This window comes from Alternaria postmessia (assembly GCF_024291825.1).
Source record: "Alternaria postmessia strain BMP 2775 chromosome Unknown scaffold_40, whole genome shotgun sequence".
In the NCBI taxonomy this organism is placed as follows: Eukaryota; Fungi; Ascomycota; class Dothideomycetes; order Pleosporales; family Pleosporaceae; genus Alternaria; species Alternaria postmessia.
This window is the reverse complement of record NW_026260113.1, coordinates 148,070-175,865: the sequence shown is the minus strand read 5'-3', so window position 1 is coordinate 175,865 and position 27,796 is coordinate 148,070. Positions and strand designations below refer to the sequence as shown.

Here is a 27,796-nt window from a genome sequence, read left to right as displayed (position 1 = left end):
GGTCCTGAATTGCGCATTACTATCGTACACCGAGTATCCTAGACACATGGACATATGAGTACTTGTATAGGCAATTTGCAACTTCCTTTCACATGTTCAGCTACAGCTGGTTAGCGTGAGACCCCTGCAATGTCATGGCACGCGGCATCACCGACCAGTGCCGACGACCAACACCAACATGCCAGCTGAACATGGAGTCGCTTCACCTGCATTCAGGGCTGGCTGACCTCCGCCCAAACCTATACAGTTCCCGATCGGCGACGCGTGTGACATCAGATCCCGACAAGAAGGCGCATCCACATGTGCACAAGTCTTCTCGACACCACCACGACCGTCACCATGGCCATCACCGACACAGCTCCAGCAGACGCCATGCTGCAAAGGAAGCCATGCAGTCGGCCATTCAGATACAACCGCCTACCAGCTTTGGAGACTTGCTCAGGCAGGCGCGAGGGAGCAGAGACACCAGCCCTAGCCACAGTCGCAGAGAGAGCGTTGCGCCAGGACAGGCCGATGGCAGCGTCAACGGAAAGGAGGAAAGCACCCCAGGCATCACCATTCCGCCGCGGAGGCCACTCCGGCAGGCGGATGTGGAGCTAGAGGCAAAGAGGGTCGAGGCTAGAGAACGGTACGTCTGCGTCATTCGCTCTGCAGTTGGTAGCACTTGTTGCAGCAACATGTCTTCTCTAACATGGCGCGTAGAGACCTCCGTGCTGTCCTCCAGTCCCTCTCCGACCAGTCCCTCAAGACGTCGCGCCGTCTAGACGATACATACTACTCCATCCTCGAGAAGGTTTCCGTACTGCGCCAGACCATTGGAACGCTGCAAGAGCTATCGGGCTTGACCAAAGAGCTCCATGACAACTTCGAGTCGGACACCACAGAGCTGGTAGAGGATGTGACTGGTCAGGTAGAAGCCTTCGACGGCTTCAAGGCACAGCAAGAGCAGGTCAGCGGCTTGGAAGAGCGCATCAGAGCGGGCAAAGAGAAAGCAGATGCTTTGACAGCGAGACTTGAACGAGCGAAAGAGCGTGTCGACGCGAGGGCCAAGTCAGAAGCGCAGTGGCAGGCCAAGAATACCCGTATAGCTGTCCTCATACATACAGTTTGATCTATTGGAGCTGACATGACACAGATCGCGTGCGCATCTTCTGGGCCATAGTCGCCTTTGTAGTCACGCTTATACTAGCTCTCGTTCTCTTCCGCCCGGCTCAACCGACCCATCATGTACCTGAACCGCAGAGCACTCTCGACCCCGCGACCAGAGAAGCCATTTTGAACGCAGATATCCCAAACATAGCAAAAGAGGCAATCATAGGGCCGTTAACCAGCACCCCCAATCACGTCGTCGAGACCATTGATCCGCACCTTGTACTCGAGGACGATGAGCGATTGCGCGGATTCGACGAGCTGTAACGCTTTCTATCATGTTCCCCTCTAGCTTCTTCTCAAGTACCGTGATACCCCCTAGAACAATTCGACTTTAATACTCTTCACGATGATACGCCGTAGAACTTGGCCAACTCTTCATCTACCACAAACAGCATCTTCCCTTTGATCGCACTCCCGTTGATGAGGAGCTCATGCGCTTCCACTGCGTCGCTCAGTCTCAACAGCTTCGCAACAACGGGATCTAATTTCCCCTCTCTTACTTTTTCCACAACAGCATAAAACTCCGCCACTTCTTTCTTCTTTGGGAACTCTATGTCAAGCGACCAGAAGCTCACTCGTGGAGGTTGCAACAGTGCTGCAAACAGTTCATCGATGCTTCCCAACATCTTGCTCCCATCATCAGCAATACTTCCCATGGCTCCAAAGACAACTACTTTGCCAACATCTTGCTTGGTTGCTGCGAGGAAGTCGTGTGCAGTCTTTTCATTGCAAACGCCATCATATGCAACGTCAACTCCTTTCCCGTCTGTCAGTGCATGAACTTGTTTAACAAGATCTGGAGCACTTCGATCCAGCGGCACCACACCCAACGAGCGGACATATTCAAACTTGCTCGGCGAACATGTTCCGATCATCTTGATACCCTGCAGATGTGAACATACGAAGTCAGTGTATGTCTCGCATGCATTCCGTACAGCGATAACTTACCATATCGAACGCCGTGACAAGCTGCGCAACAGCCGTACCCAGTCCTCCACTTGCACTCCCAATCAAGATGCTCGAGCCGGGCGCTAAATTCACACCACTGTGCTTCAGCATACCCCATGCTGTCATGTAATTCAGCGGCAGTGCACATATCTTTAGTGGATCGTCATGCTTATCCAGCTTCATGACTTCTTCATAGGGCAGCACGATATGTGTAGCGTGCGCACCAATGATACTCAATGCCGCCACTCTTTCTCCAACCTCCAGTCCTCTCTCTTCTGGCACAGCATCACCCAGCGCTATGATTTCGCCCACAAGGTCATACCCAGTTGTGAACCCAGGATCTTTTGCCAACGGATGAGGGTAGCCCCCGCAGCGTTGTATATTGTCGACTCCTGCGATACCAGCAACGAGAATGCGGATGAGGACTCCGCCGGCAGAAAGCGAGGCCGTGGGATCGAACGCTTCCCATCTTAGCACGGATGGCTTGCCAAATTCTGTGACTACCCAACGCCCTGGCGAAGTTGGTGTAGAAGAGGTGTTGGGTATTGAAAGGGAGGGAGACATGACTAGGAGTGGACACGAGAGGGAGGTTGTCGATAATCGAATTGTAACGGGTGACAAGCAGCACAGCACGAAGGACGAGGCTGCAACACTTGTATGTAAAAGTGCTGCGTTAGTACGATATGATTATCAAGAATGCACTATATCCTGCAGGGCGAAACTGTATTTCTAATCGATCGTCCCCACTCTGTGTCAGCATCTTGAGCCGTACATTCGATACCTCGGAACATTTGAACACCAACTAATCGACCATATCCCGATTGAATTCTCGTATTTTGTTTAGATATCGACTTCACACTGGTTTCCACTCCTTTCCTCCCAGCATCACCCACTCGTTATACTGGCTGGGCCAGACACAATTTCACTCAATAGTTCTTCCCATCGCCAGGCTTGCGCTTCAAATCCTCGAGCTTTACGCCCTGAAGCATGCGTACGTTGACACAAGTCATTCCAGGAAAGAAACTAGGGTCTTTGGAGCGCACCATGCACGATGCGCCACAGGTGCCGCAGAAGTAATGATTCATCCTTTTAAAGCCAAAAGAGTAAGACTGTGTATCGAGGTCAGCGTACTTTAGCCTTTCAAAGCTTGCTTCAATCGTATCAGGCTTACTTTGAACTGCTCAATACTACCCTCGGTGAAAATGACGAGTTCGTTGGGCACGTAGACAAAGAGGTAGCCATTGCATACGCAGATGCTACAATTGCATTCCATCACAACCGCATTTGGGTCATCTAGTGGAGGTGAAACAGCGACAGAGTATCTGAAGGCACCGCAGTGGCATGATGCGTCGTAGGTTTTCTTTGGAGCGTCGGGTGACGGTGCAGTTGGGAGCGCAACATCGGGTTCGGCTGAGTCTGACATACTCCGCTATGCTGTAATTTTTTTGTTTGGGAAAGACTATTGCAATATCTGCTCAGGTTGGAAGTAAGAGAGCCTGAAGATAGCGGGTGAGATGTAAGATTGGCGGACTATGGAGTCCTTGATATCAACAGCTGCTGCCTAAAGTATCGTACTGCGTCCCACACACAAGCTGCCATTCCTACCTTTAACGTTCGCAAAGATCGACCCATGGTTTATTCGTCGTGGCATGTAAGGTGCCCTGCTGCTATCGCGAATCAGATGTATTGACACATGCTGCCGTGACGCGTGTGGCATGCGAAGTCAGCTGAGGACCACTCGCTGACTCGGTAGCGCGCCTGCCTGAGGATATGGCTTTTGCGTTCTCGTATCGGCTATCGATTGGGGCTAAGATTACATACCCGTGTCATGAGGTTCATGGTGAAGGTTCCCCCACCTGAAGTTATCTGGTCCAGGCCTCTGTTCGTTTATTCCTGCCGAATACCCGTTTCTTCGGTTTTGCATTACTTCTCCCAATATGATTCGTAACGTCCAGTTGCGCGTAGAGAACGATAACGCAGGAGAGTGAAAGTCGTTGGTGTGAGGATACAGTGAAAGGATTAGAAGATCTCACAAGCTGGCATGATGTTAAGTTTCAAAAAAGGTGCTTCATTATACAAACTTGAACTAAATGGCAATCGGGTATCTTTGTTCGATTATATCGAGTCTACACACTCACACTGTATGAGAATTTCGAGCTGTAAATCCAACAGGCTCAAGCTTGTGCTGGGCGCGCAACACACTAAGAGTCGGTTCTTTGTTCAACTCAGTTGAAGGCTAGCGGATGTGGCGATATATTGACGCTGATACCCAGCAACGTCCAAGCACAGTTCGGCCAAAACGATCGTGATGCAAACCTGCTAGATGGAGAGAATGACCAGGCGCCATGTATGATGTGTGCGGACGAGAAGAAGTGAATCACATGTACTTATCCTCAAGAGCGTATGACAGAATAGGACGCCCGGCCTAGTAATGAGGAAGCGTACTCCGGTTTCTTCGATAATTCAGCATACAGGACGACGGCAAACACCGACTTACCTTGTTGCAACGATCAAAAGCTGGGAAAGATGGGATAACTTCACGGAAACCTAAAGGTGATCAGCGTGTAAAGTGGGTACAGATTATCTTTTTGTTACCATTAGAGGTCCTAACTGAAGTGGCCTGGTGACGGCGACTTACGCTCCCTTATCTCAGCGTGCTTGTAACGCCGCATACTCCGATCCAACATACTGTGATGTACATGATAAGCTAGATAGCCCAGACTCCAAAAAGGTTGGCCTATCACTACTCAAACTATAACCAATTCCCAGTTCGCTGAAGACAACAAGGCGCAACAAATCCCCAGGACAGTGGCCCCGGGAAGAAAGCAAATGAAGATACTGGGGATCTTACTTTTAGATGAAAATATCCAGCTCATGTCTCCGGACCTCGTCCTCCTCAAATGTTGGGTAAGCTGGAACCATGGCATCGGCGTTTTGAACATAAGCATCGTTGTAGATGCGCCAGTAAGGTTGTCGCACCTTGCGAGCTGGATGGAAGAGACCGGCCCAAACGTAGTTCATGACGAGCGGAGTACCAATGGCGTTGCGGACACCCTCAATAGCCTCAATGATGCGGTCAATGACGTGAGGACTGGTTTCAAACAAGTTTGGCCAAAGGAGATTGAGCAAGTGAATCATCGCGTCTTCACAGTCGAGACCGACACAACCAAGAGCAACATGCTTGACTACCGAAGCAGCAGTCTGTCGGTGCACTTGGTCTCGATCAATGAGAGCATCCTCGAGAAGTGGTGTGATAGCGTAGACGTAGTCCTTCGCCATCTCGCCAATGTACTCAAACATGAAGGATAACGACTTGAGTACACCATTCTGAACGTTGAGCTCCGGCACGCGATATTCATTCATAAGGGCCGGAAGGACAGTAAAGGGCGCACAGGTCTCTGCAACGATACCGATAGCGACGGCAGTACAGACACGAGACTGTCGCTCTTGGACTCTGAGGTTACCAAGAAGGGTAGCCAACACATCCTGAGGACCGATGGCTTTGGCGATATAACCGAAAGTATTGTTGGCAGCACGACGGATACCCTTTTTGTGAGCCTTGAGCATGTCCAAAAGTTCGAAGCAGATTCGCATCCATTCACGAGGGTTGACATAGTTTGCGCCTCGATCAGCGATGCGTCCCACCAGATCGATGGTGTTCTCTTGTACCTTCTCATGTCGATTGCGAAGAATGGGTGTCAGGCGAGGCAGCAGATCTTTGATAGGCGGTTGCATAGCGTGGAGACCAACGACTGTGACAATAGCGCGCAGAGCACCAAGAATGGATCCAAGGACCTCAGGGTACTCCTCACCAAGATATTCGTATAGCGCCTGCGCAAGCTTGATGAGCTGTGGATCCTCGTCGCACTTCTGCATCACGAAGGTGATTCGGGAGATAAGGTCCGCCGCTTGCTGACGAACTGTAGCGGACTTGTTGTTAAGTCTAGCGAGAACCGTCGCGACGATCTGAGGTAGGTATGTCTTTGTACGCTCACCCAGTGCGTTGACGACCGTAGCAAAACCGTCGATGACAATAGGGTCCTCGATAGTCTGATCCTGAAAAGCGACGAGGACACCATCAATTAGCTGCTCTTCCAAACGCTGGTCGACATCATGAGCTCCGAGGGTGCTGATGACCTTGTCAACAGTTTCGACCGTCATCTTGCGGTATGCTTCGTTCTCATCCTTCATGTTGTTGACAATGCGGCCGACTATCTCAGCAACACCGGCCTTCTGGGCCAAGTCCACAGTGGTGTCGACCACCTGTCGGTAGTTGCGCTTGTCGAGAGCCATACGGCGCACCCAGAAATGCTTGAAGAATTCAGGCAGAACATTGTCCTTGAGGTAGACTGGTGTTACACCTGCAGTGTTCGAGCACTGGGAAACGACCTTGAGCACAACCTTCTTCATCTCTTCGTCGGGCGATTGGAACTCGCGGATGACAATTTCCATGATCTGACTCGTGTAGTAGTTGGAGTACTCCTCGTCCATGAGTGGAATAACATAACCGACAGCCTTCAAGAAAGATGCAAGAGCCTTACCACGTTGGCGACGAGCTCCGGTCCAAAGAGGATTCAAGATGTCGTCGAAGGACTCGATACCGTACGGGCTGGCAGCTTCGGCCAGGGCAGCAAGCGCAAGAGCTGTGACCATGCGGACCTTTGGCTGTTCGTCGTTCAAATTCTCGCCGATGCACTCCACGAGTCCCTTGAGGTGAGGGAGAATAGCACAACCCATCAATATAGGAATCTGCTGAACAATCTTCACGCCAGTGTGACGCGCGTGCCACGACTTTTTGGATCGACATACAGCTCGGAGGAAGGGGAGGAGAGCGGGGATACCCAGGGCGGATGCGACGACGGCGAAGGCTCGAGCGGTAGTGTTCCGGACGTATTCGTCTTGGTGATCTAGATCTGGACGCATTGTACTGATCATGTGGGCGAGACCAGCAGCCTTTGCAAGGTTGGAAATAATTTCCCGACCTTCGACACGTGCATAGTAATCCTGGTCGATAAGAAGAGGCTCAATAACAACGAGGATCTTGTGAACGTAGGGTCGGACAAGGTCGTCGAGCTTGTAAAGAACACGATCGATAACTTTGACAAGCAAATGGCGCTCCTGATCCTCCAACGTGCGCTCCATCAGTAGCGGCAGAATTTGGTTGAAGAGAGCTCCTGCGCCGAACTGCCGGGCGTTGTCTGTTAGTTGTCGAAGTGCAGTCTTTCGCATAGGCGGCGTTCCGTTCTTGACCTTGAGCAACAGTCGCATGATCTTGCGCTCTTTCAGTTCCTCCACTGTCATCTCATTCTCGTCTGCACCATCTGTGAGCTTTCCAAAGTATTTCATGTCCTCATTCTTGAAGAACTGCAGATCACCAACGCCAGGAATCTCTGTAGGCAGCTGCTTGCCCATGGCAGCCAAGCTGTTGTCTGCTTCTGGGATCAAGAAACCCTGGTATCCTGTTGGAAGTGCGGGCATGCCCACCGGCCGCCGCACTGGCTCGTACCCTGGAGGTGCCTCGAGGACCTTGTATCCTTCGGCTTCACCAGGAAGCATCATGTCGAGCTGCTCATCGGACAGGGGAGCATTGCGGTTCGAGATGTCGGTACCGAATGCGAATGTCTGCGCAACTGGACGGGCGCCGTTCGCAGCGGGAGCGGGTGTTGCCGTGCTGGCAGGGGCTACAGCAGTGGTATCCCAACGTGATCGGGTTGGCTGAGCGGCCTCGACCTTGTCGTCCTCGGGCGCAGGTGACCATCGCGACCGCTTCTTGGGCTCCGACTCAACCTTGACGCCGTCGGCCTCTTCCTTGATCGCAGGGGTTTCGGCGTCGCCAGCCTCGTCCCACCGTCTCCTCTTGCGAGTCTTCTTCATCGGCGGAGTCTTGTCGCCATCGACGGGAGTAGACTCATCGTCCTTGAGCGTAGGCTTGTGGTCAAGTACCTCGTTCCCCCCCGTCCTTTCCTTCTCCTCGATCAACTTCTTTACACGCGCTTCTTCGCGCTCAAACTCGCGCTGCTTCATCACGTCCTTGTACGACTGGCCACCGTCTTCGCCATCCTTGGCAAACGGATCTGCCCGCGATGGAGAGAGTGCGCGGTCGAATCGCCGTCGCTGGTAGTCGGTCTCGCGTGATGCGATCTGAGCCTGCTTCTCGCGACTGTCGAGGATATCCGCCTCTCCCGCATCGCCGTGCGCGAATTCGTTCATCATCTCCTTGGATGCTGTGTACTGTCCGACAAGGCTCCGGCCATTCAGTTGGACGTCCTCCATGTCGTTGTCGTCGTCGGCAACGGCGATGGAACTGACGTAGTCGCCATTGTTTCCGCCGTACAGCTCCTTATCGAGGGGCTCGTTGAGCGACTGCTTGTTGTTCGACGTGTCCCCGTTGGCGGCGCCGTTGGCCCTCGAGTTTCCTGCGCGCGGCCCGGCCATTTTTGCAGCAGGTTGTGACGGTTGGGTTGGGGTTGGGGTGATTGAGGCGATGGCAACCTGTGAGCTTCTCCAAAGTTTCGCGATGCCCTGCTTGGCGGCGGCCGCATTGGTGCTAGCGCATCTAGCTTAGTCACCCACCCTCCCATGCCTCTCGAAACTCATGGCTTGGAGTCGTCTCAGCACGCGGGCGCACAAAACGTCGCCAGGCTACACCACTGCAAGGCTCTCAGACATGACTTCATCAATACCAGCCACACTCAAGCCAAGCGGCGTGGCCATCCTTCTCAGTGTGCCTACGACCGGTACCCTAGTCCGCCTCGCAATATATCGAAATGCGGCACACCCATCTGCCAACGGGCGAACGTAGGCCATTTAGCTTTACCCGTCCACTCAAACCGGTTCATGCGTGCATTGTTCTTGGGTTTAACGCAAAGTGAAGTACCAGCTTACTTGACGCCTACAGATGCAAGCTGCAAGAGCCTGCAAGAATGCGGAGCCGACGCGTTGCTTCTTGTGATCGTCCGGAAAGTCATCGCCATGTGCTGCATGATCTCCGAAGGCGCAAGATAGCGCTGGACTGCTCAGCCTTGAGTTCTGTCGCCCTGGTGGCGCCTCGCCTGCATGCGCGTCTCTTCTACGTTGGGTAGCACGCGGAGTGGCTACTCCTGACCAAAATAATTCCAAGAAGCCGAGGAGCTCTAGTTCTTCTGTTGTCTTGAGCTCCAGAGGCAACGGACCCACTTGACAAACTAAAACGAAGCACTGGCACAACAGCGGGCACTGTTCGTCAGTCGATTATGTGGCTCGCTGATCTTCTTCGTTACCTGAGATTGCGCCAGCCATCACGAGATGCTCACACCGCCAGCGCGAATTATGCTTCGTCATCATTAAACCTCGTACTTTGACGTCGACGTGATTGCAGTCGTTGCAAGGGAGGTTCTTCGTGGCCCCAAGCCTCGCGGCACTTCGTGGGTTATCCGCAGAAACCCACCAGGCCCTACTACTGATTCTAAAAATACGTCTCACCCAGCGGGGACCTCCCAAAACCGCCGAACTATCATGACTGCAGGCCTCGCAATACGGGCCCTAGCAACGAATAATCGAAGGCGCAGTGTTGCGCGAGCCAAGCTAACGGTGATTTACGCAGCTCCGGGCTTTCTGCGCAAGGGCTTGAAACGGGCAGATCGGTTCTATGCTGCTGCCAGCCACACAGTAAAGTCGTACCGTGCCGGGGTCCGTGGTAGTGGTAAGGTCGCGGCATGCTGCTGATAATGGAGGGACGCTGTCCCACGTCGTTACGAGGGGTTAATCCTGCCTCTTGATTTATTGCGTTGCTCGTGCCCACTGTTTCGTTTTCCCCAACCACGTTTGCCGTCGTTGGTATTTCTTCAGGCCTCCCTCGTTTCGGCTGAACGGCCTCAAAAAAATGGCGGCTGTGGCGCAGAGTCATGTCCAGGATGACGTACATCCACTTTTGAGGCATCCAAGGCCGATTAAGAGGGATTCTGCAAGAGCGCAGCGCATGCTTGGCTTTATCGCAGACTCTGAGGAAGCTTTGAGAAACTTACAACGCGAGAAGTCGGTAACAACACGATGGTTAGAACGACCGATGTACGAGCATTTGGAGGTCTCCGATGTCGAGCAAGAACAGGGCCATCGTTTGTACGTAACGAAAGAGCAGGAGGAAGAGGCCGCCGAGGAGAGGCCACCGGTCGTTGAGGAGAAGCCAAAGGTCATCGAGGAGAACCCAGAGGTTGTCGAAGAGAAACCAAAGGCAGACAGTGACTCTGATCTATTGGACAAATGGACGAACCCGGATCGTCCGACTTCATCTTTCAATCCCGAAGAAACTTTGAGGAAGCTCCCGGAAACAACCCCGAACGCGAAACTCGACACATCCTTCATCAAGCGACGACCACTCCCACTCACACGACCGGTATCGTATAATCCGCAACACCTGCTATCGCCCGAATGGATTGCTTCCCCTTCCACGATGAGCCCCAACACGCCAGGTCAGCGCCCTGCATCGTCGTCCCTTGATAGTCCAGACAAGCCAAGGAGTAGCATCTCCTCACGGGGTAGCTGCGAATGTGAGAGGCCACAAGTACACCCTTCGCAATGGACATACCCCCCGATAAACGACCCGAAGGTCTCACAAACGCAACGTCCCATTTCATACCATCCTCAAAGCTTTACTGCACTCGACAGTCCACCAATGCAATCACGACCGCGGCCTACGTCTTTCGCAACCTACCATCAACGAAATCGCTCGGGCGCTAAGATCGCTTCCTCGCGCGGGCTAAGAAACAACAGCTACCCGATGAACTCCTCTCGGCCCATGTCGGGGAGTATACCCAAAGCTGTCTCAGGCGAGAATATTGAGAACGATATGGTTTACCAACAATACGGAGATGATGAAGTCGGGCCACCTACGCCGGTAACATCTTCGAAACTTGCGTTTTCCCCGCCACCAGTGTTCTCGGCCACGCCAGCGACGCCGATACATTCCACGTTGGATGCTTTTGATGCCATCGAAGAAAAGAGCAAGCCAGAGAAGAAGATCAAACACAGATGGTCGACAATACCGCAAGCATTGAAGAACTTTGGGGCTAGAAGAAGAGACTCGTCAGCTACACATGAGCCAGCAAAGTTCGCAACCGTAGTTGAAGACTTACGGAGAATGAACCTGACGCAAGAAAATCTGCACGTCTATGAAACCGAAGTGAGCCAAGACCCAACGGCATCCAAACGTCTGTCGACCGTCGATCTTATCCCAACACCAACCTACTCTCCCTTTGACTTGAGCGTTAAATCCACCCAATTCGAAGCACCCCTTCCAGCACCCTTCGCCCCCTGGGCTGATGGCCCTCCAAGTCCCGCTGCCTCCGCAGACCGACGCCGCAGCAGCGGAAATTCGCTATCGCCAACCACGATGCACTCCCGGCTATCCGTCGAGAACGTCTCGCAAGTACGTCCGGTTTCGATGCAATCACGACCTCTGTCGATGCAATCACAGCGCAGCAGCATGATCGCCCTACCTTCTCCAAATATTACCTGCACAGCTCCACAACAACATCAGCGCCCTACCTTCGACGTCTCCGTGAGCCCTCGAGCAGGAACACCTAGTTCTCGACGCAACACGCCAGCTATTGAACGCACGTGTATCCTGTGCAAGACGGCGAAACCTATATGGGAGTTTAGTGAGCGCAGGATAACGGCGAACTGCTGGCACGAACCTGCAACTTGTGTCGGATGTCTACAGTCGTGGGTTAGGCAGTGTGCAAGTTCACATGGATTCGATGCATGTACATGTCCTGAGTGCGGAGAGGCTATGGCCAGAGAGGACATTGGTGCTTGGGGCGAGGTATCACCGCTCTGAAAGAATGGGTGGAGCTGTGTTCCTAGTCCTCGTGAGGGACTCGATGCTCATATCTGCTTGTATATATTTAGCCTTCGTAGCGACTTCTTCTTTCTCTTCAGACAGTGCAATATTCTAGCTTATGTTTCCTGCTGGCCTGTATGTATTACCATAATATTTAAACATAGTTCATCATCAAGTACTATTTGTCCACTCGCGTGCGCATTCTAGATCTCTTAAAATGCGAGTTACCACTCACGGTCTTTTCGTCCTCGTTGAGGAGCATGTGCTTAAAATCGATGTTGAATTAGAACCATGCAAACTCTGTAACACATTGTTTATAGTGCACATGAGATGAGCATCGTTCAAGGTAGTTATACAAACAAATCATAAAATTTCGTAATGACGAAAAAGTTCCGTGAACCATAATGAGAATAGAAGAAGCTTTTCAAAGCCATCGCGCTATGCAACAAGTACCCCATGTACCAAACCAGCGTTTGAACGTGTCCTAATACCCTTACTGGATGGTAGCTGTGGCAGCAGTCCAAGGAGTGTCACGCGTAGGATCAAGCGATGTGCCAACACAGTCAGTCAAGAACTTGTGCCAGCCATCTACAGTGCCTTCGACAAGACCAGCCCGAACGTCTGCACTGCACTGGGTGGTAACGAACCACGCTGCACTTCCAAAGCTCTTTTCATCGTCGCTGTTGACCAGAGCAAGTACTGCCTCCAAACCGGCGTTTTCTCCTGCAGCTTTTGCTTGGGTCACAGCGTCTGCGCCGGCGACATCGGTAGCGTACTTCTCGACAAACGGTGGCATCGCCATCACTAAACGGGTGTAAAGTCAGTTCGTGTTCCACGTGCGATCCACCTGACGGTTTTACTTACTCCTCGTGCCTTGACCAGGTCGGCCTGGGAAATGGTTCTTCTTGTACTTGAAGTCACCGCTCTCGAAAATCTCATAGGCGACTATGGCAGCCTTCTCGCCCTTGGCGGTGATCTTGTAAGTATCGAAAGCCTTGTTGAGAGCGGTAGCAGCTTGTGTCGCATCGGCACATTCATCAGGGAAATCCGCACCGGCGCAGGATTGGGTGGCGGGTGCGATGGCGATCAAGTTGGCTGCGGTCAACTCTGTTGCATCTGTCTCTGGGACGTCGTCGGGGCAGTCAGGAATAGGTGCCGCAAAGGCGCAGAGTGCAAAGGCACCTGCAAAGAGGATGTTCTTCTTAAAACCCATGTTGTTTATAGGTTGGTGGATTGTGATGCTCTAGTGTAGAGGTCGACTGACGAGGCTGAGTTGTTGGGATTCTAGAAGGTATTTCTGGTTCAGGGTGAGGAGGCCTTAAGTACAAAGGGACACTCGTGAACTCTTGAATTCTGATGTTCTGTTGAAGTGAACGGCGGGGACAGTGTCTTATAAATGAGTGACGTTGAATTGAATACGCTTCAGCCCAGCAGAAACAAGTGATCTAAATAAGGGATTGAGAGACCGTGAGGAGGCAGTGTAGTGAAGGAAGGGGAACGGCCAAGATATAGACGGTGCGCCTCAAGGCCTCCCTTCGAACAGCCCGTCAGCATGATAGTCAGGACCCTGTCCTACAATGGCACCAGATCAATGAGAAGTCACTGCCAATCATTGCTTGTCGAGGTGACGAACAATGCACGTGAATGCGCGTTGTGCGACTGTGATTGGGTGTGCGTCAATGACCGGCCGGGGGTGTTTCGAAACGTGAAACGAGCGAGGTCAAGCTTTTGCCAATACCGACCGACAGGAGTTATACCCGCTTCTAGTACCACTACAACAAGATTGTAAGGCGAATTCTGTGGCACAAAGCACTCGACGGAGGCGAGATGATCTCTCGTGGCTGGCCGCTGACGGAAGGATGCTGTTCCATGCCTATGCTCTTGTGTCAGGCAGCTCCTCAGCCGCAGCCGCCCCACTTTAAAAGCCGTCAGCAAAGGGGACATTTGCGCCGCTCCAGCGCTTAGTCTATAGGGAGCACAAGTCCCCCAAACCATCAGTCGCGTTTCCGAGGCCTACGGCTATTCTACCGCCTTCCAGCAGCTGCAAGTGCCGCTAATACGGAATTTGTAGGCTAACTCCGGTCCTGCCTGCCACATTTGCAATGATTGACATCATTGGTGTTGATCCGCCACCACGGCAGGATTGCCCCACCAAGTTGCTTGGATACATCCTGCCCCTCATTGCACTCTGTTCCAGCGATTGAAATCTTATCCAACTAAACTTCACTTTTATCAGATCATTCCTCATATCCAAAATGCCTGCCGTCGAGACTAAGTTTGACCCCAAGGAGTGAGTTGCATGTCAATTGTTATGATGCAGATGAGTTTGGCTGGTCGAGTAGATTATCCTCAATCTGCAGCCTGAAGCTCTGTATCTTTATATCCGTTTCCTTCGAGCATTGGCTGATGTAAATCTAGCATGCAGTTCCGTCGCCTGGGACCCGCTGGGTTGAAGGTATCGGTTCTGAGCCTTGGAGGTTGGTTGACGTACGGAGGAACCCAAAAAGGTTCCATCGTGAAGGACTGCATGCAAGAAGCATGGAACCATGGCATCAACTTCTTTGACACTGCAGAGGTCTACGCAGCTGGCGAGTGCGAACTTGAAATGGGAAAGGCTTTCAAGGAGCTGCAATGGCCACGCGACGAGTATGTCTTGTCCACAAAGGTAAGATGTGCTTGGTGTCGAAATGCGATGAATCTAGGCTAACAACATTGGGAAGGTCTTCTTTGGAACCCAGAGGAAGGAGCCGAACACTAGGTAAGACATATGCTTTACATACCTTTACTTGACTAATGAACATGTAGGGGTCTATCCAAGAAGCACATCGTCGAGGGCTTGAAGAGCTCGTTGAAGCGTCTTGATCACTCTTACGTTGACGTTGTCTTTGCTCACCGCTACGATCCTGAGTATGCAACAATCCAGTCATTTTCTTCGATTGCGAGCTGATGTATCTCTAGCGTCGGGATGAAGGAGATTGTCGAAGCTTTCACCCAGACTATTCAGATGAACCTGGCATACTACTGGGGAACTTCCGAGTGGTCTGCAGAGCAGATCCAGGAGGCATGTGACATTGCCGAGAAGTACAACCTTATCGCCCCTATCGTCGAGCAGCCCCAGTACAACGCCTTCCACCGTGAGCGTTTCGAGAAGGAATATGCACCCTTGTACAAGAAGTACCAATACGGAACGACCATCTGGTCACCTTTGGTAAACAATAACCCTACATGAACCGCATGCGACACATTTACTGACTTCATGTACCAATCTCTAGGCGTCAGGCATGCTGACTGGTAAATACAATGACGGTATTCCTGAGGACTCTCGCTTCGCCACGAACCCCGAATTCTTCAAGAACTCAATCGAGGCGCTGAAGAGTGAAGAGGGACAGGCTAAGATCAAGAAGGTCAAGGAGCTAACCAAGATTGCGGAAAAGCTAGGAGGTACCACTACTCAGCTTGCTCTTGCTTGGGCAGCCAAAAACCCGAATGTGTCTACAGTCATTCTTGGTGCGACGAAGCCCGAACAGGTCAAGGACAACTGTGGCGCTATCAAGTTGCTCGACAAGTTGACACCGGAGCTCATGGAGGAGATTGAGAAGATCCTCGACAACAAGCCGTAAGGTCCTCCGATACGGCTGTAAGGCCTGGTCAAAGCCCGCAGCGTACCCAACCGATCTAGAGTAGCTTATGTAGTGTAATGGAAGTTAAATCGACAGCCTCAGTTGTGTCGAACGTATTAGGGGTCCATGATTTGCTTTCTAACTGCTTTCTAATCTTATGCGTCGAGCTGAGTGCTATAGACGCGCTATGGCGTAGGAGGTCGGTTTGCGAAAATGTGGCGATTGGGCTGCGGCGGCAGCTCTACGTACTGCACAACGTGACCGTACGGGGAAGGATAACGCTTCTCTAAGTGGATGCATGTTACACAAAGAAGTGTGGTAGAGGACGATGCACTCGCCACAGGAAGAGATGTCCCCCGAGACTTGTCGGGGTCGAGGTCTGCCAAGAGTGGCTACGGCAGGCCTTCAACAAAGTACATGACACGAAAGCCGCCGGGTTTTGCGTACCGACCCTTTCTTTTTGCACTGTGAAGCTGGGATATTACGTATCGCATCGCGCCACTGCACCGTCAGCCGTCTGCAAGCTCTAGACCGGACGAGGTGCAGAGCCGCAGACTCGAGCCGCTAAACACCAGCGGATCTCAAGCTGCTTCCGCGCCCTGGCTCTGATTGACCCAAAAGCTGTTCGGCTCGATCTTGTGCACTGACCGCCTCATCTTCCAACCTCCAGGCCCGGAGTCGCGCAGATTCCAAATCGTTAGCTTGGGCTGTGTTCCCGCCGACGATCTTCCAGTGCGTAGTGCATTATTTCGTGCCTGGCTTGCTACTAAATCGCGTTGAACATCGCACTGCAAGTGTAAGAGTTATCCCTGACACATCCTTCAGACCAGCTTGCCCTCTGCTGTGCTACATCCGACTCTGCGACGCCAAGAGCACCATCGCTTGTCTCAATTGCGTCGACCACTCGTCGCCCATTACGTCCATCTCCCCATCATCGCCCTTTCGCTCAACTCGGAAGCACCAGGAACTGAACCTCGGCAACAGTGAGAACCTGATGTAAGCCTCAACTCTTCTTGCTCGGTCAATCCACCACGAAGACGCGGCTCACCGCGGCCTGTCTAGTCGTCATAGTTGAGCGCCGACGATACAGACAGCTGTACGTTTCGGATGTGCGCAAGGGTTCAACGTTGACTTGTAAACTGACCAATCTCTAGCGTGTTGCTCACTGTATTTCCACGGCCGGCCTATCCGCCAACTCAGCGCCGAAAGAGACAACCGTTTTGTCCATAAAGTGTGCGTGTTGATCAATGCAGCTCACATAGCATGGCTACGACTATCAAGACCGACCCCTCCTCTGGGGACGCGAATTATCACAACAATAGCAGTGGTATGTTGGCTCTCTCTTGGCATTATACAGTGCTTTAATCCCTCGGTGTTTTGACGTTGGATCTGTTTTGTCTCCGCTTCGCGACTCCTACACCTTGTTCTTGGCACGCGGAGACGCTCTCCACTATTGGTCCGCACTTGTTGAAGCACTCTTGCGTCTTCACCCCACTCCCGCAAACGTGCTGCAGAGACAAGACCAGTCTCGTCAAGGCAAGCTTTACCGGTGTCGGCATGAACGTTGCACACACGTGCCTCACGGCTCGCCTGCATGCCGGACGTTGACAACGGCGCATGAACGAGAAACCAGCATGCGAACTCTTGTGTGCCTCAGTCGATACAAGGCTCCGGAGACACTACATATACATGGCTGCACTACTTTCGCTTCCCGTCCAAGCTTATCACACATACACATACCTAATTTCTTTTTGTTTTCTTAATCCTTCGCATAATACCGAAACACCATGTCGCATGCTCGTTATATGTCCTGGCCCGATGCGCACGTGCTGACCATGGCGCCCACCTACCCTCCACCCGGCGCTGCCAACGAGTACCCTTCTCCTGCCGCTTCTCGTCGACCTTCCGAGTGTTTCTCTGAGATGAGTATGAGCAGCAGCAGGAGAGGCAGCTTGGCTGGATTTGCGTCGGACATGGAGAGTACAGGGCAGTGGCAATCTATAGGCAGCGAATCAAAAAGTCCTTTAGCGCAATTTGGATTCTTCAAGAGTCTGACCGACAAGAAGACTACGAGAGGTTTGTCGACCATGGTCTTGGCTCTATCGGTTACTGACTCTTGCAAGATGGTCAACCGCCAAAGAGAAGAGGACCTAAACCGGACAGCAAACCTGCCTTGACACGGCGACAGGAGTTGAACCGCCAGGCACAAAGGTAAACTCAGGAATGCTACGCGCGATATCACACACTGACCCATAGACAAGAACACACCGGGAAAGAAAAGAGCTGTATATCAAAGCTCTTGAACAGGAGGTGATACGTCTCAAGGACACGTTCGCCGCTACGTCTCGGGAACGAGACGCTTTCGCAGAAGAGAACCGGCGACTGAGAGAATTGCTTATGGCGCATGGAATCTCCTTCGACACTTCCAGCCCAGCAAGCAACGGCATGGGTCGAGTTGATAGCTCTGCCTATGGAAGTTCTACGGGTAGCGTATCAGGCTATGGGCCAGGATCAGCGTCGACTGGCTACACATCACCACCAACACGCGGATCAGTTTCTCATGATGGCATGAGTGGCCAGCCCTTGGCTCTACAACAACAAGCCCAACAGTCACATCATCAACAGCAGCATGGGCTCGACTATGACCAGATTGGGATAGACTTCGTTTTAACGTACGACCGATCGCCCTATCTTTCTCCTCCACCCCAGCAGTAATGCGCTTGCGTCTTTTCTCTTCGTTCTGTTCGACTTCCGTACGTTATTCTTTATCTTTACACGCGCTGTTCTGACGATTGCGTCTGACAGGCTCGAGCGACCTTGCATGGATCACATGCAGTTTTTAATGGTACGCGCCCACGACGCCGACGAAAACATTAGCGGTCATGCGCTCATGGCCACCGCCCCTCCCGACGCGCATATCGCAAATTGCCCCGAGGAGAAGTATCCACATCAGATGCCGGACGTCAAGATGCCGGACTTGATGAAGCTGCTCGATTTGAGCAACCGTCTGCCCCTTGATGGGGAGATCACGCCCATTATGGCCTGGGCGAAGATCCTACAAGACGAGAACATTCGGGATCTTTCCAAGCAAGACATTGAGCTCGTGAAGACAGAGCTCCTTGCCAAAGTCCGCTGCTACGGGTACGTCGAAAACAAGGCAGACGATTGAACCAGAGTGTTTACTGACATCGGCTAGCTTTGGCGCAGTCCTTGAGGAGTTTGAAGTCAGCGACGCCCTGATGACTGTTCTTGCTGGCAAATTCTCGAATGGTCCTACGCCCGCATAATGTCTAGTCAAGAGAAACGAAGTACTAGTTATGTCTTTTTTCTGATAATATGTAATGTCACTCGCTCGGTATAAGCAATAATATAAGCACGTTGACCTCACGTCTCTATTATGATTGGCACTGCCGTAGCGCGCGAGGTGAGGGTTTGCCCATAGGGATATCGTCATGTTGTGTTAATCAAAGTGTTGCAATAGTGTTATAGTGGCGTTGGACAGAATGTTAGTAAGCGAACACAGTCATAACACGCTGTTAAATGTTGATGTAGCGATTGCCCACTATCTAAGACCCCCCTGCTCCTGCGCTAGGGAGCGCAGAAGCAGGGTCCAGTCCGTGCGTCAGCCTGTAACTTGAGTGTTGGTGAAACTACGTCGCAACACGTCGTGTCTAGCTCTATAAACCCCTCGTCAATATATACGTGTTTGTTGTCTTGACTTCTCTGTTTCTGCTGTTAAAACATCCCCGATCACGAACCTGCCCATCCCCCACCGAGCTTGTTTTCGCTGTCCCTATCATGGCGGAGCTCAGGTGAGTTGTGACTACGAAATGCATGTGAGACATACACTGACTCCGTGTCTCCAAGTGTTTATGATAACGATCCGACCATCTACCTGTTCACCTCCCTGACCGCCGGCTCCTCCCACATCGTCACAGCTACCTCGCGAATTGAAACAATCCTACGAGCGAACAAGATCCCGTTCAAAGGAGTAGATACTGCGACTGATGAGCTCGCAAAGAAGCTATTCCAGCGGAGAGCGAGCGGAAAGAAGCTCCCTCTGATAGTCAAAGAAGGATATGTCTTGGGTGTAGGTACAGAACGCGGCACGTAGCTAGGACGGGAAGGCTAATCGATGTGACATAGGGCATTACAGAGATCGAAGAATGGAACGAATACGATGAGATCCGAGAAGCGTTGGGCGTCACATCAGCCTTCACGCCCTTCCCTGCGAAACCCGGGCCCCCGCCTATGGCTGCACCAGCTACCACCACCTCTTCCTTCTCATCCACAAGCACAGCTGCAAAGAAGGAGAATGTCGTCACACCTAGTCTGGAGACAAACCTGGCGCTCCGGGAGCTAGGTGCTGAAGCCGCGAAGAAGGCCGCTTCGTTGAAGCCCGTGCCAAGTAACATCAAAACTACAAACCCCCTGCTGGCAGAGAAGACGAACACACCCACCTCAGCGACGTCGAAAAAGAGCCCCACAAAAGAAGACCCTGGTAGCATCCTCTCGCCGAAGTCTGTCCCACTACCTGAGACGCCGAAGCTTGCAACGCCTGCTACACCGACCACGACTCAAGACACAAAGCCTGCTGTCTCCACTACCAAAACAGAAGCCAAGCCTGCTACCTCGAGTACGTCGACCAAAGACGCGAAGGCCGCTGCACCGAGCACGAACAAAGACACCAAAGCAAAGGACGCAAAGGCAAAAGACGCAAAAGCAAAGGACAGCAAGACAAAAGATACTAAAGTAAAAACCACATCCTCGAAAGATGCAAAGTCCAAGTCCACGAGAAAACCCACGGGAGGTCTCTTTGGCCTAGGAAAAGCTCCAGCAAAGTCAAAATCGAAATCCTCAAGTAGCAAAGACACAAAGAGTAAAGATGCAAAATCAAAGAGCACGAAGGGTACAAAAGCAGCTGCGCAACCGAGTATCCCCAAGCTTTCGGATCTGCAGAAGCCTGTACATGGGCCCTCCTCGATGCACGACGATGCGAAGAACCCTGCGCTTAGTGCTGGACCGATAGATTCGACAAAGGACGAAGAAAGCGAAGAAGAAGAATCCGAGGAGGAGAGTTCTGAGGAGGAAGCTGATGCGAAGGAGCCAGCTACTGCAGCCAAGGTCCCAGGAAAAATAGAGAAGAAGGCGACTGTAGCTGCGGAAGAGAGCAGCGAAGAAGAGGAAGATAGCGACGAAGAGGAAGAAGACAGTGAAGAGGAGGACAGCGATGATGAGAAGAAACCTGCACCGTTGGCTGCAAAAGGGAAAGCAGCTACACAGGCTAAGGAAGACGAAGCAGAAGAGAGTTCAGAGGAAGAAGACAGCGAGGAAGAGGAAGAGACCTCAGAGGAAGAGGAAGCGGATGTGCCAAAGATGCAGAAACAGAGTGCTAAGGATGCCAGTAAAGCTGGTGTGAGTGTGAAGGACTAGCGTGGGAGCGAGTAGGTTTTGGAACAGGCGCTGTATATAGTTCCGAGTGCATGACTGCAGGAATAGATGCATCAAAGTATATGTAATCAACTTTGGACCATGCTGGATATCTTTACTTGCAGGGAAACTCGTCTGTCTGTTCTAGTGACGAATATAATCTGATCATGAAGGATGAGGGAAATGCAAGCGTGCGTGAATACGAGGCACAAGACGAAGCTCCAGTCATCAGCAGCACTACTGATGCTCATAAAGACTGATACGGACCAGATCACGACAATGAGCGGGATACAGTAGGATTGAATAGCAGCTAGAACTCTTGTTATTGATAGGGCTACGGGATCATACTCTTATATCAGGCGCATTTCACTAGTGCTAACGCTTTATGTTGCGTTAGGTAGGTGCTGGAAAAAGTTTCGAGTCTAAACTGAGGTGGAAAATTTGACATGATCGAATACGCGCTTAAGTACGCGTTGTGGTTTGATGAGAATGACGCAACTGCGTTGGTTTGCATCACTTCAACACATCGTGGATATTTTTTAGTATATATTTTTTTGAATCAATATTTTTTTCATCAATCTTCAGTAGTATAGTGGTCAGTATTTCCGCTTGTCACCATAACTGGCAACTCGCGGGAGACCGGGGTTCAATTCCCCGCTGGAGAGCAATGTTCTTTTTGCCTTTTTTTGCTTTCTGGTTCTAGCCTCACAGCTGCGTGGATTGGGACAATTCTCGCTTGCTTGTGGAACGACAGTGGAAGAACGATCCTCTTTTTGTCTCTATACTATGTAACAACATAACATGGATCGTGGACCTGTTGTGTGCTGCTGTGATGGCTTCTGCATGCGTTCCTTGCTGAGAACCGTGGCTGTCTTTCGCGCCGAAGACACGTCCATCCACCTCCACCTCACCACACTATCCGGTCGCTCCGGAATGCTCCAAGACATCACGGCAGTCGTGTCATTACAAAGCGTCAACAGAATTAGAAATCCCATTACCATCTGCCGCTCATGCACGGGCTCGACGTGTCCGTGGGTACCCAGGCACCACAGTGTTGGAAAACGAGTATACTTTATGTATCCTTGGACTGCCTACGTATGTATACCAAGGCAGTCAAGACGCTTCGATCCATTTCACACACCATCAGCCTCAAAATGAATCCGAGTTACTGTCATGGAGGCTTTGGTTTGTTTCAGCTCCGTACATGCTTCGGAGCAGCGGCGCTGATGCCAGGTAAGCCAAGACTGACGAGAGGCCAAGGTATCTCCCCGAGCAGAAACACGTATCGCAATGAGCTCGTCAGCTTCGGAACATATCATAGACTTTTGCCAATATGAGCAGCTTGCTATACACCATCTAGACGACTACCATGTGCGAGGTTCGCGTATTCGTGTCAATTCTGCAATGTCCGTGGGTGAGCCGTGTATCTATTGCAACCACCACATCAGATGAAAACTCCGTCCATTCCTCGTTCATAGTCTAAGCCTCGATTATGCACTCGTGGAGAACTATAGGCTACTAGCAGCGTAATCGACAAACGTAGTCAAAGCTAGCGCCTCTGTGCTTGAGACAAGCACAACGAAGCTCTTGGGACGAAGATGCCAATGCCGCCATACCAGGTCGGCTCCCAACCTGATTCCCGCAGGCGTGCGAGTACACTGTAGCATACGACGGCTTCTCTGGCTTCCAAGAGATTATTGCCGCAGCATTCGTCACCCACTGTTGCTTGTTCTATTACCAGTGTCTTGGAAAACATCGATCAAGTCCCTTCTCTACCCCTTCTTATTTATCCAAGCTGGCATCCAATAGCAATAAAATGTCACGATTTCCAAACGAGGAATACAGCAGCTTTCCTTTGACTTCTACTTCTATTCATTCCGAGGCCATGTATGCTTCCCCGAGATTCCTCAACTGCAAGTTCTTCACTTGGGTATCATTCCTCCTCATCGGCTTCCCCTTTATCCTTCTCTGGAATCAGACCAGTCTAGAAAACCTCTCTGTCCAGTATGCCCGACCGCATCCGAAGCTCATTCCGCAGTTCGTTGCACACGGTGACTCGAAGTGTTTACCAGAAGTTTCACCGGAACTCATTGAAGAGGCTACAACAAAGCGTGCTACATGTCGAAAATACTCCCCTTTTGCAACCGGAAGGGTGCGCATCGCAACCGTCACAGCTCATTTCGGCAAATCGAAGGAGTACTACCAGAAAGCGTTCCGGACACACCTCCTCCACGCCTTGGTCCACGGAACCGAGGTCAGAGTGATGTGCGATCCAATTGTGGATGACCTGTGGAACAAACCGGCCTTCATACTCAACCTGCTGTAAGTGTCCCTGAACGAACTGCTTGTGAGACATGTATTGACTTTGTACACCCACGCTTAGCATGCGCGAGATGTTGAAACCAGCCAAAGAACGTCTGGAGTGGATTCAATGGGTTGATCGAGACACCATCATTCTCGACCAATGCCGCCCTATATCGAGCTTCCTGCCACCAGAGAAAGCACGCTTCGGTTCGTGGTGGCGCCGCGACGATGAGCAACTACAGACTCCGGCGAACACAACGCATATGCTTGTGACCAAGGACTGGAACGGTCTCAACAACGGTATCTTTCTACTTCGTGTCAACAGTTGGGCGATTGAACTCTTCACAGCCATTCTTGCCTTCCGCCACTACAATCCCGGCGTCGACCTCCCCTTCACCGAACAATCTGCCATGGAACACGTCCTACAGACCGACCAGTTCAGAGATGGAGCGCGCTTCGTACCACAACATTGGTTCAATGGGTACGAAGAAGGCGGAGCACAAAAGTTCGAAGAGAGAGAGGACGTGGAAGGGTTAGACGAACGTCATGTAAGAAGAGGCGATTATCTGGTCCACTTTGCTGGGCGTGGAAAGAGAGGAGATCTGTTGAATGAATGGAGCGAGATGTTGAACAAATCAGACAATGTATGGGAAAAAGGCAGAGTGCAGAGGGATGTTTCGGGTGAAGTTGAGGCGTTTTGGAGAGATCTTGGGTATGGGACATGAATCAATCACGTAGGCAGACAAGCTGACGCAACCTGGTTGGCGCAACTCATCAATCATATCGTTCGCATTAGATATCTCCATGACTCAGTAGTAGGCGGATCCTGGTGCATAGTCCGCTTTTGTACCTGGAAAAGCGCCAGCGGGAGGACTGCGTTCGTCCTCGTCCGCGCTATCATCTTCAGCGCCTTCGAAAGGCTCGCTCGGGTCTGGAGGCGCCCGCATGCGAACCAAAGCGTCCTCGTCTAACGCTGGTACAATGAACATCTTCGTTGTGTGATACTCGCGCCCAGAAGGCATGCTTGCGAGTAACGGTTCCGAGGGAGGCACCAGTTGGACGCCAACCTATTATCGTCAGCCACACTCCATGACGAAACAAGGAGCAAGTAGACATACAGTGTCGTTTTGCTTTTCCCACTTCTTCAGCAACATGTCAACAATCCGACCCTCTTCGAATTTGCCGGCATCAGTACCCCAGTCTACACCCTTTTCAATCTTACGATCTTCTCTCTTCTCTTGCCACTCCTTTTTTAGTTTGGAGAAACCAGACGACTTCTTCTCTTCCTCGGCACCTAGCGAGGCAAAGCCAAGCTCCTTCTTTGCGCCCCGTAGCCACGCAATGCCCTCTCCTGTTTTACCACCCGCTTCAGCATCACAGGCGAGGAACCGACAGGCCTTACCCTTTGCCGTGCGTCGCAAGTCATCCACGTATTTCAGCAGGTCGTCGTTGACCTTGGAAGACCGTCCCATCATAGCTTGAGCTTTGGCAGCGTGTTCGGACGACGCAAGGCACAGTCGCGCGAAGAGATGGGCGCGGACCTTGGGTATATCGGACCCTCTAAACATCCAGTCTTTACTTTGCTTGTTCCTGTCTTCTATCACCACAGCTGGGTACGGGTCATCTTTCAGCACCGTAATAAGTGTAGCTTCAGCCATGGTCAGCTCCGCCAACGCTCCCAGCACGGATGCCGATATGTCTATGGCGGCAGGCTGTGAATTATACTGGCCTGATCGGTTCACCAAGTATGTGTGTATAGAGTTGGCTTCAAGAAAGTGCTTCATAGCAGCACCAATGGCCGTCGCGCGTTGTTCGGGCGAGGGTACGGTCGCGTTGTAGAGCGTATGTAGTTGTGCTCGAGCCTGGAGGCTGTATACGTATGCCAATGTGGAGAGTGTGTAGCATAGCTCGCTTTCAAGGCTCTTGAGCTTTACTCTTGCAGGTTCGCGGCCCGGTATTGAGGATCCCAGTGTCGAGCGCCATTCCACCTCGAGCTCTTTGACCAAGATCAGGTCGATCTCTTCTCCCGCGCAGCTTGCACCGCTCAGACCCGCATCGAGGGCGAACAGGTACGGTATGTAATCGTTGAGGGCGGATGTTACCGTGGAGAGGTTCGAGGCTTGTGAGGCAGGAGGTATGCGCTTGTGTCGCTTGAGCACGTCACGAAGGACGCCTCGCGCAGTGGTTGCGCAGTTTGGCAGGGATGGATGTGTGCTGCTGTTGAAATAGTCGGTGAATGATATGCTGGAAGTCGTTGGTAGGACGAAGGGGAAGGGCATCTTGTTGGGCGTCGATTGTTGTTGTGGTTGTTGTTGCTGTTCGTAGCGGTCGCTGACGCAGGTACGCGGTCGTAGCGGGGTTGAGGAGCTAGCCTTGGTCTCATCATATCATGGGCGTAGGAGCAACAAAGAGATGGATATACGCCTGGAAGTGGATTTCTACAAGCTCGAGAGTATCACGTCAGCCAGAAGAAAATATACGCACTGTACCACTGCAATTGCACACTTGTTCCAATAATTTGTGCTACATCAGTCCCTCCCCCGGCATGTGTATGTACAGATTCGCCAGTAAGAGAGGATCGTTGCATCTCTTCTGCAGATGCTTGTCGAACGCCATAAACCCTTGTCGTCATGCTGGTGGTATTCTCCGCTGCGTATCGTGCATCGTCTGCCCGTTGTCCGTCCTTCTATACAAGTGACCACCGTTGTTGGCGGGTCCGCTTATCGCTTGAGCGCATCGTCGACGTAGTTTTGTTGCGCAAAGAGGTAACCCTTGACCTTTGCGTCCTTGAGGAGCTCAAAGTAACGCTCTGTTCAACTCGTTAGCCTTCGCTCCGTCACGTCCGTACCTCCATTGGACGGCCTTGGACTGCTATATCCGCCCCACGTCTCCAGCCCTTTTCTCGTTGACCCAAGTCTTCTTCTAGCCCATACACACCAAGGAAGGCCTACCTCGTAGATGTCCACACTTCTCCAGATGGTTGACCCCCTCCCTCCGGTAGCACTTGCCCATTTCCTCTCTGACCAGCCTCGCCATCATGCTCCTGACCCACTGCTCCCTGATGATAGCGTCTTGTGCGCCCTTGAGCGCAGTGTTGTCCTCGTAATCGACCCCATCAAAGGTTGGCGCAACCTTGGGCTTTTTGGCCAGGAAGAGTTCGGACTCTGGTGTCGGCATTGCGGCGGCGGAAGTGGGCGTTCAGAGTTGGGTGTCTGTCTTTGGTTTCCGAGGACTCCGTCGAGTGATGAGCAGTCGTGCGACGGGGCAATTGACGGCGTTGCGAGGTGTGGTAGTCGTGATGTTGTGAGCTTTGAAAGGCCCGAGCTGCGATTGGCGGCTGGTGCACGTGACGAAGCATCACCAGCTGCACCTTTCTTGTCTGCACAGTGTTTGCATCTTGAACAGGTCCAACGCAATCTCCATCTTAACATGGTCAAAACTATCTTGTAATCATCTTGTCTCATTTCTGTTCTCCTTCTTGCCCCGATCCCACCATTCTCCTACTGCCGCTCCTACACCAGCACTCCAGCCCATACCCGCCCGCTGATTCTCAGCGCCTTTCCTGTTCATGTTTCCTTGATATTTCCAATACCATCTTGTAAGATCAGTTTTGACCTCGCGCATTGATGAGTACAACGCTCTGAGTCTTCTTTCTCTCTCGCACTCACAGGCAGAGCATATGCGGTCAAGCCTGATGGTGTGGAGAGGATGTACACGACCATCTCTGCATGGCTCAACAGTGTCATTTCCTGTTGTCCGTAAATTCGATGGCGGTGTATGACCCTCTTGGATAGTGGTAGGTGGAGGTGAAGGTAGTGAAACAGGCCACTCATCTGTGATCAAATGCAGGGGAACGTGGGTAGTAGGCATAGACTGTGTATCCTGTCTCCTATCTTCGCTCATTGAGGTACCGGGATGTAGAAGTTTCGAGGCATCGTCACAGGTGATGGTAACGTTTGCTCTTCCTTCCGAGTCATCGTCTGGCAACAATGTAATCTGCGAGTCTGTACACCTGCAACCGCCTCCAGACTCTGTGTCCCGATCTTGACTCTCCATCGGGTCCTTCGCCCTTTCTTCCTTCTTTCTACGCGCGTCCTTACAGTACCCAACCGGCGCGTCTGAGGAAGTCGAGTGGCCGCATCCCACAAATATGTATAAGCGGTAGTAGCACATGGCGAAAACAAAGTGGTACTTGGAAACATGGCTATGTCTTGACATGTTATTGCACGGTGATGACATGCCCCGATAAGCACATCGTTGACGGAGCGGGTGATAGGGTTGCTTTGTTTACTTCACTGCGCTGTTATCTAAATTGGTAGCGACAAAGACTTCTCAGCAAAGGGTCGTGCCCTGTGAGAGAGTGACCATGTGAGTAAGAACGCAACATGACTGGAACGCTGTGACTGGTTTGAGACCTGACGTGGCTTTCTGTGTAATACCTTCACGTAGAAAAAGCTGGGTTGTCCCAAGACATGCCTTGGTTGTATCGTCTGCAAAGCGGCACAAACTGTCAATGAAAACATAG

At 51.8% G+C, this 27,796-nt stretch overlaps 12 protein-coding genes and 1 non-coding gene across 13 annotated transcripts; 7 read left to right on the top strand and 6 right to left on the bottom strand.

Annotated features, from left to right (window-relative positions):
• Positions 1-191: 191 nt before the first annotated feature.
• Positions 192-1,416, top strand: J4E82_006686 (uncharacterized protein; the record flags this gene model as incomplete). Its single annotated transcript, XM_051732941.1, has 3 exons — positions 192-628; positions 703-1,082; positions 1,136-1,416. The coding sequence occupies 3 exons, from the start codon at positions 192-194 to the stop codon at positions 1,414-1,416; spliced, it is 1,098 nt and encodes a 365-aa protein (XP_051587334.1).
• A 77-nt stretch (positions 1,417-1,493) lies between these two features.
• Positions 1,494-2,664, bottom strand: J4E82_006685 (uncharacterized protein; the record flags this gene model as incomplete). The annotated part of the gene is made up of 2 exons (XM_051732940.1): positions 1,494-2,036; positions 2,101-2,664. The coding sequence occupies 2 exons, from the start codon at positions 2,662-2,664 to the stop codon at positions 1,494-1,496; spliced, it is 1,107 nt and encodes a 368-aa protein (XP_051587333.1).
• Positions 2,665-3,026: 362 nt separating this feature from the next.
• On the bottom strand, positions 3,027-3,523 carry J4E82_006684 (uncharacterized protein; the record flags this gene model as incomplete). The annotated part of the gene is made up of 2 exons (XM_051732939.1): positions 3,027-3,209; positions 3,272-3,523. 2 exons carry the CDS (start codon positions 3,521-3,523, stop codon positions 3,027-3,029), a joined length of 435 nt encoding a protein of 144 aa, XP_051587332.1.
• Positions 3,524-4,953: 1,430 nt separating this feature from the next.
• Positions 4,954-8,535, bottom strand: J4E82_006683 (uncharacterized protein; the record flags this gene model as incomplete). Its single annotated transcript, XM_051732938.1, has 1 exon — positions 4,954-8,535. One exon carries the CDS (start codon positions 8,533-8,535, stop codon positions 4,954-4,956), a length of 3,582 nt encoding a protein of 1,193 aa, XP_051587331.1.
• Positions 8,536-10,057: 1,522 nt separating this feature from the next.
• J4E82_006682 (uncharacterized protein) lies at positions 10,058-11,914 on the top strand (the record flags this gene model as incomplete). The annotated part of the gene is made up of 1 exon (XM_051732937.1): positions 10,058-11,914. The coding sequence occupies one exon, from the start codon at positions 10,058-10,060 to the stop codon at positions 11,912-11,914; it is 1,857 nt and encodes a 618-aa protein (XP_051587330.1).
• Positions 11,915-12,410: 496 nt separating this feature from the next.
• Positions 12,411-13,130, bottom strand: J4E82_006681 (uncharacterized protein; the record flags this gene model as incomplete). The annotated part of the gene is made up of 2 exons (XM_051732936.1): positions 12,411-12,721; positions 12,782-13,130. 2 exons carry the CDS (start codon positions 13,128-13,130, stop codon positions 12,411-12,413), a joined length of 660 nt encoding a protein of 219 aa, XP_051587329.1.
• Positions 13,131-14,172: 1,042 nt separating this feature from the next.
• On the top strand, positions 14,173-15,537 carry J4E82_006680 (uncharacterized protein; the record flags this gene model as incomplete). The annotated part of the gene is made up of 6 exons (XM_051732935.1): positions 14,173-14,207; positions 14,336-14,582; positions 14,638-14,675; positions 14,723-14,824; positions 14,876-15,125; positions 15,190-15,537. 6 exons carry the CDS (start codon positions 14,173-14,175, stop codon positions 15,535-15,537), a joined length of 1,020 nt encoding a protein of 339 aa, XP_051587328.1.
• Positions 15,538-17,324: 1,787 nt separating this feature from the next.
• On the top strand, positions 17,325-18,824 carry J4E82_006679 (uncharacterized protein; the record flags this gene model as incomplete). Its single annotated transcript, XM_051732934.1, has 5 exons — positions 17,325-17,613; positions 17,661-17,748; positions 17,799-18,209; positions 18,343-18,678; positions 18,734-18,824. The coding sequence occupies 5 exons, from the start codon at positions 17,325-17,327 to the stop codon at positions 18,822-18,824; spliced, it is 1,215 nt and encodes a 404-aa protein (XP_051587327.1).
• A 511-nt stretch (positions 18,825-19,335) lies between these two features.
• Positions 19,336-20,970, top strand: J4E82_006678 (uncharacterized protein; the record flags this gene model as incomplete). Its single annotated transcript, XM_051732933.1, has 3 exons — positions 19,336-19,349; positions 19,405-19,627; positions 19,684-20,970. The coding sequence occupies 3 exons, from the start codon at positions 19,336-19,338 to the stop codon at positions 20,968-20,970; spliced, it is 1,524 nt and encodes a 507-aa protein (XP_051587326.1).
• A 575-nt stretch (positions 20,971-21,545) lies between these two features.
• On the top strand, positions 21,546-21,632 carry J4E82_006677. Its single transcript has one exon. It is a non-coding gene; the product is annotated as a tRNA-Asp (tRNA).
• Positions 21,633-22,783: 1,151 nt separating this feature from the next.
• On the top strand, positions 22,784-23,996 carry J4E82_006676 (uncharacterized protein; the record flags this gene model as incomplete). The annotated part of the gene is made up of 2 exons (XM_051732932.1): positions 22,784-23,289; positions 23,351-23,996. 2 exons carry the CDS (start codon positions 22,784-22,786, stop codon positions 23,994-23,996), a joined length of 1,152 nt encoding a protein of 383 aa, XP_051587325.1.
• An 84-nt stretch (positions 23,997-24,080) lies between these two features.
• J4E82_006675 (uncharacterized protein) lies at positions 24,081-25,550 on the bottom strand (the record flags this gene model as incomplete). Its single annotated transcript, XM_051732931.1, has 2 exons — positions 24,081-24,338; positions 24,390-25,550. 2 exons carry the CDS (start codon positions 25,548-25,550, stop codon positions 24,081-24,083), a joined length of 1,419 nt encoding a protein of 472 aa, XP_051587324.1.
• A 441-nt stretch (positions 25,551-25,991) lies between these two features.
• Positions 25,992-26,448, bottom strand: J4E82_006674 (uncharacterized protein; the record flags this gene model as incomplete). Its single annotated transcript, XM_051732930.1, has 2 exons — positions 25,992-26,080; positions 26,223-26,448. 2 exons carry the CDS (start codon positions 26,446-26,448, stop codon positions 25,992-25,994), a joined length of 315 nt encoding a protein of 104 aa, XP_051587323.1.
• Positions 26,449-27,796: the final 1,348 nt, after the last annotated feature.